Source organism: Etheostoma spectabile, chromosome 20 (assembly GCF_008692095.1).
Source record: "Etheostoma spectabile isolate EspeVRDwgs_2016 chromosome 20, UIUC_Espe_1.0, whole genome shotgun sequence".
Lineage (NCBI taxonomy): Eukaryota > Metazoa > Chordata > Actinopteri > Perciformes > Percidae > Etheostoma > Etheostoma spectabile.
In genome coordinates this window covers 16626943-16639259 of record NC_045752.1, presented here as the reverse complement: position 1 = coordinate 16639259, position 12317 = coordinate 16626943, and the positions used below count along the sequence as shown (strand labels likewise).

At 39.7% G+C, this 12317-nt stretch overlaps 1 protein-coding gene across 2 annotated transcripts in view; it reads left to right on the top strand.

The window, feature by feature from the left end:
• The window catches only part of alk (ALK receptor tyrosine kinase), a 397773-nt gene that overhangs the window by 304746 nt on the left and 80710 nt on the right, over window positions 1-12317 (top strand). For both annotated transcript variants that reach the window (XM_032499965.1, XM_032499966.1), the window contains exons 7-10: window positions 1069-1203; window positions 1847-1950; window positions 4337-4509; window positions 7858-7952. In XM_032499965.1, coding sequence (XP_032355856.1) covers window positions 1069-1203; window positions 1847-1950; window positions 4337-4509; window positions 7858-7952 — 507 coding nt within the window. The remainder of the gene's footprint in view (window positions 1-1068; window positions 1204-1846; window positions 1951-4336; window positions 4510-7857; window positions 7953-12317) is intronic.

Genomic DNA, 12317 nt, shown 5'->3' with positions numbered 1-12317 from the left:
TTTGGCCATAATCGTGCAGCCCTACTAGAGAACTTAGAGCACTATAATAACTGAGTAGGACTCTTAAATCATCCATTCCACACTATTTGATTTATTTATATGGGAAATATTTCCAGTGTTGTCATTGCAGTACCGCAGAAGGGTTCAGTGATAAGTAGAAATGTAAACTGATGTATATATCGTCTGCTATCTGTGAGTGATGATGGACCGGTAAGTACTCCTGAAAGTTAAAAAAAATAATAATCAAAGAATGTGCCTGGGTGGGTGTTTCAATATTTGCACTACTACGTTGTGTTTGATTTTTGTCTGTCAGTTACTCAACCGAACAGAAAAAGAGAGCCCTTGTTTGCAAATCAAGGAGTGTGTACTTTTTCAATGAACCAAAATTGTGGAAAAGAGGAGACAGACCACACGTGGACACGCCTACTTTATGTCTTTTTTTGGGTCACACAAGCACAAGTTTTATTTACTAAACAATCCAATGAACCATTTTCACAGTATTGCAGCTGCACAGACTAACTTTGTAAATTGTTGTCACGGTCAGAGCCGGAAATGCTTTTAAGGCTCATTTTATTCCGTGAAGTGATTGTCAAGTTGATTGCCACCCCCAGAACACATCATGTCACCACCTCAGCTTTCTCATTTCCCCTCAAAACCTCTTCCTTTTATCTCTGTTCTGTCCTATCACCCCCTCTGGACACTTCAGGCCTTTTCCATTTTCTGCTTCTGTTTCTAGAGCCACTTTGAGAGCCAAGCGCCCCCCCCGACATACACACGCAAAGACACACACACACACACACACACACACACACACACACACACACACACCTCACCTCAGCCTTAATTTTCACCAACACATTGAGTCCTATTAGACCCCCCACCCCATGCCTCTCTCCTCTGTCACTCAACTCTATGATTCCCAGTCCCCACTACTGTCCTTTTCCTCCTCCAGTTTGGCTGTCAGTTCACTCCATTCTCTCACCTACCTGCTGGGCCTATCCTCTCATTATATGCCCCCCCCCCAACCATTATCTCCCCTGATATATTCTCTCCCCTGTCTCTCTCCAGGGCACTTTCTCAATGGCAGCTACTGCTCTTTTGAAGAGGGCGAGTGCAGTTGGCAGTCAATAATGGGCCCCGGTCTCTCCTGGAGAAGACTCCAGTCACCAGCAAAGGCTACTAGACAGAGCTGCCCATCATCAGGTGGCTCATACACGTCTCATGAACACTGTTCTAATCAAACGATGACATTTGCATTGTCTCCTAACTGTGGGTACAGTAATGTTAACGCTGCATTAAAATGGACTTGTGGGCAAACCATGAATATGTGAGTCTTAACAGTTTGTGAATGTCTAAAGATAACCAAAACCTCTGATGTCTCAGACACAGACTTATTGTCTTGTCAGAGCTCAGTGCGCTGCTACAAACAGAATTCCACTGGGTGTAAAAGCTACAGCATGTAGACTTAGTCCTACATCTGCAGCTCATCATCAGTGCAGTGACTCGAGTGTGTCTCTCCATGAGAATTTCAAGTCTTGGTTTGCTGAGGTTTGTTTTTGTTCTCAGCTATTTACAAAAGTCTCAAAGGTTGTGTGAGGAAACTATAAATGAAGCATTGTAATTGTATACCATATTTGGGGATTTCATATAGCATTCTTTTCTCAGAAATCAAACCTTTAGTTAGATCAGGGAACAGCTCACTATGGCTACAATCACATTTCAAAACATCCACATGGATTGTAAAACTTTGTATTCAATTTTATGTTCTAAAGATATGTGTGTAATATGTTCAATTTCTGACACAGTTTTTCCCTTTGTGTTAAATGTGTGTGTTTGTGTGTTGAAGGTGCTACATTCAGTGTGGAAGGAGGCCAGTCCAAAGCCCAGCGTGGCTTAGCAACACTGAGGAGCCCTCTCTTCCCTCCTCCTCTAAGAAACTCACCATGCACGGTGAGCTAAGTATAGAGAGTTTTCTCCACAGAGAAGATGCAATCTTCATTTTCTGTAATGCACATACAAACACATGATGAGATCTCAGCCCCAATTTTCTTAGTAACTGTTGCTATGTCTGTCAAGCTGTCTGTTCTCACACGGCACAGATGCAGTTTTCAGTGATAACCTGCCAGATTTACCACTCTGATTATTAGCACCTTGGCTTCCACACGGTGAATGTTTTCTAAACTTAATTATAATAACTTAATTAACCCCAAATAATAATATTGTGTGCTGATGACATTGATGACATAGGACTACCTTTTGGAAATAACACTAACATCAAGTTAGTTAGATGGGCATGCAGACGTTTGCAGCTTACGTTTGCGCAGACAAACAAACAGTATGTATTAAATAATAACAATACTAAATAATATGTAATCTCTTACACTTGTGTTTCTTACGGAAACTCTAAGAGACAAGTGTGAAAACAAAAATTCTGTTGATCTGACCTATTTTGTTTTCCCTGTAGTATTTATGACTTACAACATGTAAAATAAATGGTTTTGCCGTGTTAATTAATAATAGTTAATAATTTTTCGGCGTTCCTTAAAAAAAATTATTCGTGAAACAAATGGGGAAAAAAAAGAGTTGTCAAGATAATTTTTTCTAATATTTTCTCCACATAAAACTGTGAATAGCCTACCTGTTTTTATGTATGCCCAGTTGACTGTTTGCTAAACCTCATCCCTAACAGCGACCGTCCTCGGCAACGTATCAGGACAGATTTTTGTACGTGCTCCACTGGTTACCAGGAAATGTACATAGCCAGTCATAGTTTAATTTGTCATTGTCCCATACAACAGCTAATTTTAAAAGCAGTAAAATCATTATTGCATTTGAAATTTACTGTAGGCTATGTGTTGACGTATAGGGTTATGTGATAATAAAAGAATAAGTGTAATATATTTGCATAGAACACCATTTAGTTGCATATTCAACAGTATTATTTTTTTAACAGTTTTTTCTCATGAATTACTACTGAATAATGGCATGTATTAATTGCAGAAACAGCTCAAACATCAAATGGTAATGTGCCAAGACAGCAGGTTAACACTGTGCCCTCTGCATTTCCTGAGCGATCCTTACAGGCCGAGAGGTTGACCTCGTCAATCACGGATTGTATCTGCGGACCGAGTTGTGAAAAGATTAGAAGTCATGCATTATTTAAACCGGGAAGCCCACAGAGCAGGTCTCCAGGGGCCTGTTTACTCAAAGTCTTGATTGATGCTATTGCATCTAGCATTTAGAGTTATCTTAGTTATTTTAATATTGCTCAGCACATCAACCTTTGGCCTTCATGTGTAATTTGCGCTGGGTGCTTGGTGTGAGAAGTTGACACAGAAGTGAGGGATGATGGTGGGACTGTGATGGAAAGGTTGAGAGGTCAGAAAACAAGATAATTAGAGAGGCAGTGTTGCACCATTGCAGACCTTACTTCCCAGCATCATGGCACACAGCCAAAGATTAGCCATGATTCCAGATTAACACTCTAAATCCTTCACTCTACACTGAAGCGGTGCTGTTCAATCTAGCCTTTCCGCTCTCAGACAACTATGTTGAGGATATTAGTTTTGGGTATTAGCTACAGACCATGTTCACTTTCATGTGGTGCCCAGTGTACACTGTGCAGTGCCTGCAATCTTGATGTTTAAACGGTCACCATGTGGTCTCACTAATCTTAGATGATAAGGACCACAACCTGCTGCCCACAAGCACAATGCAAGCACTGAACATGAAAGCATTGATTTCAGTTGTCTGGGTAGTGTCGTCTCAAGGCATCGTGTACATTTCACCAAGCTTAAGCCAGCATCTGTTCCACTTAAACGATGAAGCAAGAATTATGTTCTTGGCTCCACGAAAATGCTGTAGAGGGACAGGGTTGCATCCCATGCTTGTTAGCAAGCTTTAGAATCAGACTACCTTTTTCTATTTAATTCCTGCTACGTCCTGTGTGTTGTTTAATATAAAGCAGGTTTATACCCAACATATCCCTCCTGGAAACAGCTAAATGAGATTGATTTGTGCTGAGGCATGCGGAAGCGGTGTAGATAACAAAATAACCCTGGTTGGATTCTACTAATCTTAGAATAATTAAAACTAAACAGATGGATGTTGCTGATTGAGCTAAATGCAATTTTAAGTGCATCCCTTCCTTGACTGATACCACACTCGGCTGGTTTTCTTCTATTCAAAAATAGTAAAAGGAAGTTAAAGTTGCAGTGGTATTATTATATGTTTGTGTGTGTATGCATATGTGTGTGTGCACTCTTCTTGCTTTATGGTCACCTAGACTGCAATTTGTATTCAACTGTGTTGTTGCTTTGAAATCTTACCCCAACAGGTGCGATTCTGGCTGTGTTCTGGAGGCTTACAGAGGGGGTCGCTGTCTCTGTGGATAGCAGAAAACAGTACAGGCCCTGAGGAGCAGCGCAGGCTGTGGCATTCAGCGAGTGATCCAAAATCTGAAAGGGGCTGGAAGCTTGTCATACTTCCTCTTTACGGGCTGGCAGACTGGTACGGCAATCACTCACCTGTTTCAACACGTAACTGGCAGTTTGATTATATCAAGCTGTATGTTTGGACTGTCTGGAGGCATTAAACTTGCACTCTGTGTTTGAGAGCAGACAAATCACCTTACTCGCATCCCAACAGACCTCCATCACACTCACACAAATACTTAAGAGCTCCCACAAGAAAGTCTTAAGAAACAGAACCGAGAAGCTCTTCGTCCTTTACGTCCCCTCTCAGATTTTTAACTTTTACATTTACATTTTATGGGAAGTATTACCTCTCAACTCTGTAGAATTAATGAATCCCACAGGGACTCTACGCTTATACCATGGGCCTTCCATGTGTGCAGTTGTATAAATTACGCCCCTCTTTTTTTTATTCCACTTGGGGGGGGGATTATCCTGCTCCTTGAGAGCGATTCATTTCTGAATTCTGGGTTATGTAGTCAGCGGTGCTTGTGCTTCTAATTAGAATGTCATGTCCATAACCACCAGGTGAACCTGCCAGTCTTTACACAGTGACCTTTGTGGAGATTAAATAGAATCAGAAATACAGCCCGAAGTGCAGACAAAAGTCAGGACATAACAGACACTATATGTAAACTTTGAATGGGAGTGTTTTGGGGTTTGACAGCAAGAATTGAAAAGTAGTATGCCATTAGATTTAATCAACATATAATAGATAGATATAGATAAGTATCAAAGTGCAATATGTAATATATACACTGTAATAAATCCAAAAATTACCCCAATGCGTCTTCAGATATTAAGGAAACATCCTAAATTGAAATACTATCTTTTCTGACAACAATGCTAATGCCAGTATTTTCTCCTTGGGAAATTTCCGTTTCGTGATGAAATTTCTGTTTGTGTTTTGGCCTGCTGAAATCAACTGCCCAGTTTGACAGCCAGGCCGGGTTGTCAGATAAACCTGTAAATATGTGAACCCAGCACGCTACAGCTGTAACGTTAGTACAGCCATGAAAGCAGCAAACAAACGAACGGGATCACAGAGATAGATTCTACCCGACCTAAAAAAAAAACTGGCATGTTTCGAACATTTGCCCTACCAGAGATGTAACAAACCCTGGGTGAAGATTGGTTTGAAAGATGGAGACAGCTTAGAGTCCAAAAGGACGCCAAGTTGGCTAATTTGCTCATGAACAGGTAGCTAAGCATTAGCTTCAGGCTAATTTATCACAGCTACTAGGGATGGGCATTTTTTATGTCATTTCAACATTTGTGTACTCACATTGAATTATATTGAGTACCAGAGTTGGTCACAAGCAAAAGCAATTGAGAAACAGCCATGTAAGTGATCCCAGCAACCTGTTGTGGATTCTGCAGTTTCAGCCTGGCAACCAATGTAAACTTTGAGTCTGGGGATGAGGGGGAGGGGGAGATAACTCTCTCCAGTATTTTGAATTTATACAGCAGTAACTATTTTAAACACTAGCTGTCAGTATGACATATCACACCTTTTAAATGTTATAATAAGATACAAGTACAAGAGACAGATACAAATAACTATCATACTGATAAAACTCTGCAACCTCACTTTTGTGAAAAATGTATTTAACTTTATAGTATTTAAAGAAACAATTTACATTTTTGGGAAATACGCATACATGCTTTCTTAGATGAGAAAGATTGACCACGCGCATGTCTGTATGCTAAATATGAAGCTGGGGTAAGCAGCCTGTTGGCTTATTTTAGCATAATGACTGGAGGAAGGGTGAAAAATGGCATCAGTGGGGATTTATATTTACTAATAATATGTCGGATTAAAATAAAAAATTAACTAGAATTTGAAGGCCCCCTTGCAGTGACTCTGAGGACCCCCTAGGGGTCCTGGATCCCCATTTGAAGATGTCTGCTTTAATCTAAATCAAGCAAATAGTCCTTTCCCAAATAGTCAAACTATTCCTTTCAAGATTTTAGCTGTATAGATTAGGGATGATAAAATCAATCATTTTTTCGGTGCATTGTGATGCAGACGATTCTGCATCAATGCAGTGCATAATCGATTAGCCTACTGATGTTTCTTGTTGATTTTCCGTTATGGGCTTTTTTTTTGCCTTGACTGCTCTTCTAACTGACGTCATTCGTCGCATACGTGCTAAACATGGCGGAGGGCCAAACGCAAGAGGCTTCATCACTGACTAACCAACAGAACAGACCACAAAAAATGTTTAAAACTGGTGGAGCAACAAAGCCAAAGGATTAAATAGAAAAAGACACGTTTTTTTTTGTTTTTTACTTCAGAAAAACATACCTACTATATAACATTAGGCGTTAACGTTAACCTATTTACTAGCAAAGAGGACAGTAAACGAGAAGCTAGCTAGCTAGCTCGTTCAGCTTTCCCACCCACAACTTTAACCAGCCTAGCACCATCCAGGACCTGAGCATCGCATCAACACAGCCCCTCAACAGCCACCTGTCCAACTGCCCCACCTCTGTCTCCACTTTAGCTTATAGAGGTGTTATCGTCAGCCCGACATATCACGGCAGAGACCAGGGTACTTGTTTAGCAGCCCCACAATTTATCAATTACTGTTTACCTATCTATTTCAACCATACTTTTATCTGACTATTATAACCATTTATTCATTGCAGCACGTTAAAGCTCATATTTGCAACTGTTTATTCCTCAGATAGAAGTTCATCTCAAATTTAACGTTGCACTCTGAGCAAAACACGCTATATTCCCTAACTGTGGAAAATAGTAACGTGATTATTGATAATTATGATAACGTTACACTATAAGCTTTACCGGTCCCTGCAAATTGAAAAAGGATGATATCACGTCCCGTCATCTATGATACGATGTATTTACAGGTGTTGATGTCCTTCAGGTTGTGATTGTAGACTGTAGCCTGTCTATGTAGGAATCGTGTAAGACAAATCTCCTACAAATGATTTAAAAATATATATATATATATATATATATATATTTGAATATTTTCACTGATACTGCAGTTGCAATATGTTTCACCATATAATCAAATTGTTGACAGGATGATCGTAATCGATTGGTGAGACCAATGAAGATTCACAGCCCTAGTATAGGTCATGCCATGCTTGCCTATGTTTTGTGCTTAAATGTATTTGATGAAAATGTGTTTAATTCATAAAGAAATCACAGTTTTTCTCTCTCCGCTGAAAAAGCCACTAGTTCTTAACAATAAAGACTGAGCTGTCATATGGCATACAATGCATACTCTCCAGAGCCAAAGCTCAATGACATTTTTCTCAAAGCTATAAATTCTTTTTCCCCATCCTTTCATTCAGAAGCTATCCAACCATTCACAGCTTGTGTGGTAGTTAAAATAGCTCTGTCCCTCCGTAGGTTTTGGCTGCAGTTCAGCACAGAAGATGGACCTGGACCCGGTTCAGCCTTCTCCATTGACAACATCTCTTTTAGTATGGACTGCTTCCTGGCATGTGAGTACTATAAAAATGTTAGGTCTTTCTTTTTTCACTCTTACATCATTAGACCGGGGTTGAATTAATGGGATTTTTTGACTGCCTTATTAATAAGTCTGGATTGCTCTAAAAAGTGTAAGCTCTTTTTATGGACATAGAGACACTTAAGTAAACATTTAAAGTTACCTAACCAATTAAATTAATAATCAATACAGGTCTGCCCTATGTTCATGTTTTACAGAGATAAGGTGTGACTGAGCAGCAGTTTTGTACACTTTAGAGATTAAGGACTCACTTATCTTTTCAATACAAGATACATTGACAAAACATTATGAAAATTATTACATCCATTTGGCACACTCTCTTTAAGATGTGTCCTGAAATGTCAGTAGAGTTCAAATCTGCCCCGCTCTAACTTATTGATTGATACGGCCTTATGTTCTAATGTTGTACTGCAGGCTTATAAAGGTTAAGCCTCACATCCCCCTCCAGATATGTTGTCTTATAATTGAGATGCTGTATCAGTATAAAAAAACTGGAGTAAGATGGGGAGACCACTGGGATGTAAGCTGAGTCCTTGGCAGTGTCCCAGGTTTGAGTCCGACCACAGCTCTTTGCTGCATGTCATCCTCATCTCTCTCTGTCTCTCTCATCCTTCTTTTCTGTCAGTCGTCAGCTGCTCTGATTAAAAGGCAAATACAGAAAACAGGACTAAGATGGCAGAAGAATAAAGTGCTATGAGTCCACTGCCTCCATCTCTGCCTGTCTGGATTTCTGTTCAGTTCTGTTTGAACTGTGACAGGAATAGTAATCTCTGAGTATCTCTGTACCTGAATATAGCTCTGACAATGGGAACAGTGTTAAAATGAAGCAGTATTAAACTGACTGCACCCTGGCCAAGAATTAGACTCGACAGGCAGGGCCATGGGGTCATCCTCTGACACAGCCATTTGATGTATCGTAACCCTGTCAAATTATTTTGTCTAAGGTGAGAAGGTCTTGGGGCGATGTCATTACTACAATGACTAAATGAAAGTAAAATGTTGAAAACTCTTCAGGTGTGATTAATTAGAGCTATAAAAACACATTGATACCAGTTTTCATTCAAATGAAAATTTAGAAATGAAGAAATCTATTTTGTGTTCCCCTTTAGATGAAGTTTTTGATGAATTTATTCCCCTATTGCCCTCACTGTAAAATGCAGTCAGTTAACATGAGTTCACCAGATGAATATGAATATGGAATTGCTGTTGGTCTAGGCTGGAGCAGATTGCCCTGTATCCGCACTGGCTTATTGGTTCAGAGCCTCTTTATTTAAAGAGATGACATTTTCCTGGAGATATTTGCACACCAATTTGTGTTTTATGTCCTCCGGAGCAACACTGGTATGGCAGCCCCCAAGGATCATCCATCCCCACTTTGCTTGCTTTCTAGATGGCAAGTTTTTAATGTAGGCCAGGTATCCATTATCTACAGCCACACTTGACACAGCCACTTTTTATCGTCTATCAATCATACCAGCTGATGGGAGATGCTGAAGCTCAGCAAAAGGTGTCGTTTCCAAGAATGATCACTGTGAGTGATTAGCATGATGGATCCCTGAGCATTATGACACAGCCCTGTAATATGTTCCAGTGGGGAAAACATACTGCAAATACATTATGCAGAGGACCAGCCATCCATGGCCTTTAACCCTACACTTTTCTATGCTTTGGTGTGATGTATAGTTTGGCAAGCACGTGTGTTTGATGATGCATACATTGCCCTTCAGGTGTTGGACCTGGCTGTCATTTTTATAGCTTTATCTTCACCAGCGTCAATAAATTAGTTTATTGTGTTAGACAGTATAGTTCACCCTTTTGTCTCTGCCCTGTACCTTTTCCCATGCCATGAGCTGCCTTTATAGAGTAGGGCTGTACCAAATGTCAGTGGTTTTATTGACGGTTTTCGAACAAAGCTTCCAATCTCTGTCATCAAACTGTGTTTTACCCTTACACAGCCATTCACAAAGAGTTGTATTCATGTACTGTACCATGGAAGGGCCAGTTCTTCCATTCCAGTTATGTGCTGATGGGTTGGTTGGCTGTTGCATCTGTATTATCTGTCCTGGTAAATTACGTAATACAACAACGGATTACTGAAATGTTTTCATTTCAGTAATTATCACCTGCACCTGTTGGTGTTGGGAAACATGGAGACTCACCATGGACCAGTAAGTACAGATGCTCTGCAGTTAACAGTGCGTTCATAGTGATGCCAAACATTGTACAGTTGAGCAAATTGATGCAGTTTATTTAAATGTGGTCTCTCCCAGGTTTATCATCTGCCTTTGTTTAGATGCTATAGTACATGCAAGTTAAAAAAAATAGTAATTGAAAAGTACAGAATGTTTTCTTGCATTTGAGAAAGCCACATACAATGCAGTACATTTTCTATGCTGTATAACAGGCCAACTTTTGAATCCCACTTTTCCGTACGAAAAAGGCTAATACTGACTGTTTGCATGATATGTCTGTAGTATGGATATTTCTCAGAGCTATTGCAATCTCAAGATATTTTCAATTTGTGGCCCCCGTAGCTGGCCTCTGGTGGGCTTCAGACAGCTTACGGCACTCTGCTAATGAACAGTGACAGCCACGCCGGCTGTTGCCCTGCCCTCTGGTTCACGCTGCTCGGTGGTGGACCTGCTGAGTTTTTCTCCTGCTGCAGCAGCATACCAATGCTGTGTGCTCCAGCTCTGTCTGTTACATAGTTTCCCCATGCTCAGAATAACAATGCAAGTGAGCCTTATTAGCGACTTTGTTGATAGTATAAAAAGTTACTGAAGTTGTTGTGTGCATGTAACACATCTAAGGGTCTTACTTCCAGAGAGACAGGGTTGTGTAAAAAACAATCAAACGCATTGCAGTAACTTGTGTGCTGTATGTGATCCATCAAATCTGCACATAAACGCTATCTGTATCAAAGGTTCCAAGCAGTGGAGACTTAGACAATCATATTTATTTGAGGATTACAGGGCTAGGGAATGAGCTATTGATTTTCTAGCTGTCAGATGTTAGGTAAGCAGTGCTGAGTATAATTTATTTATTTTGTTTGGCTTGAAGGGCAAAATTACAAAATTTCTCTACTCAGACAAAGTGACCACCAGCTTAAGAATTTTATTTAACCTTTGTGTGTTGTTTGGGTCTTTGGAACCCGTTTTCAATGTTTGCTAAAAGAAGAATTATGCTATTTATTATTTCTTCTAACTCAAAATCATTGGCCTTGGGACATTTTCTGTGAAGAAAAATACACATTACTATTACATATGTGGTGTTTGGGTCTACTGGACCCGAGTGTAATTTATTGGTGGTGCTATGAAACTATGTTGTCTTTCTGTACTTGATGTTCTCACACAAAGTTACAAAATTGTTACATTTCAAGCACTTTCACTTGTTCTGATTAAGTACTAAGAAATAAGCACCAATAATGATAAAACATTTTTTTAACCTTTTTTATAAATGAATTTTCATGTTTTTTCACAAAAAACAAAATGATCAAATGATCATAAATGTGATCTCACAGGGTTAAATGGCAAATATGAACTATATATGATGTACATATCATTGGTAATTGAGTTAAAGTAAACATCTGTTTAGTACTTTTACCTAAAATGTTATGACTGTATTGATTTAAAAGCCTAATAATGTGGTAGGTCCACCAGACCCAGGAACATTGGCTGTGTGACATAAGTTTTAACATCACACAAGGGTTAAAACAAGCCTTTAATGATATATAGGACCCAGAGGACCATATATGTGTAGTTTCAACTCAGTCACAAAATATATTATTGCCAATTTGTTTGCTCTAAGTCAAAACAGGTTTTTGCGGACCCAATAAAACCAGTCACATGCCACACCAGTTGCTTTCCAAACCTTTCAGCTGTTGAGGGAGCCCCTTGGCATATTGTCATAAACGGTAAGCCTTCAGCCTGAGGTGACAGGGGAGCCAAGAGGGAGAAGAGGTTTCTGTGGTAAAAATTATTGCAGAGATAAAGATGAAAAGTCTTGCATCTGTCCCCTGACACATCCAGAATGATGGTGCGGAAAGCAGTTATGATTTGTTTTCACCAAAGAGGCAAATAACACAATGTGGGTAACTCATTTGCTCCTCACAATTAAGAAACTTGTAGTTGGATTTCTTATGTGACTCTTTTTTCCAATGTTGGTAAACACCACCTGCTCATTGGTCTTATCTGGAGGTGCAACCTTTTAGTCCAGGAGCACTAGTGGCATAGAAACAAGTCAAAGAAAATACTCTCTTGGCACCTTTAAATGATCCTTTGCTGCTGTTTGCCATACAGAGCAACCCTATGGAGAATATCAGCCAGCAACAATGTAAACA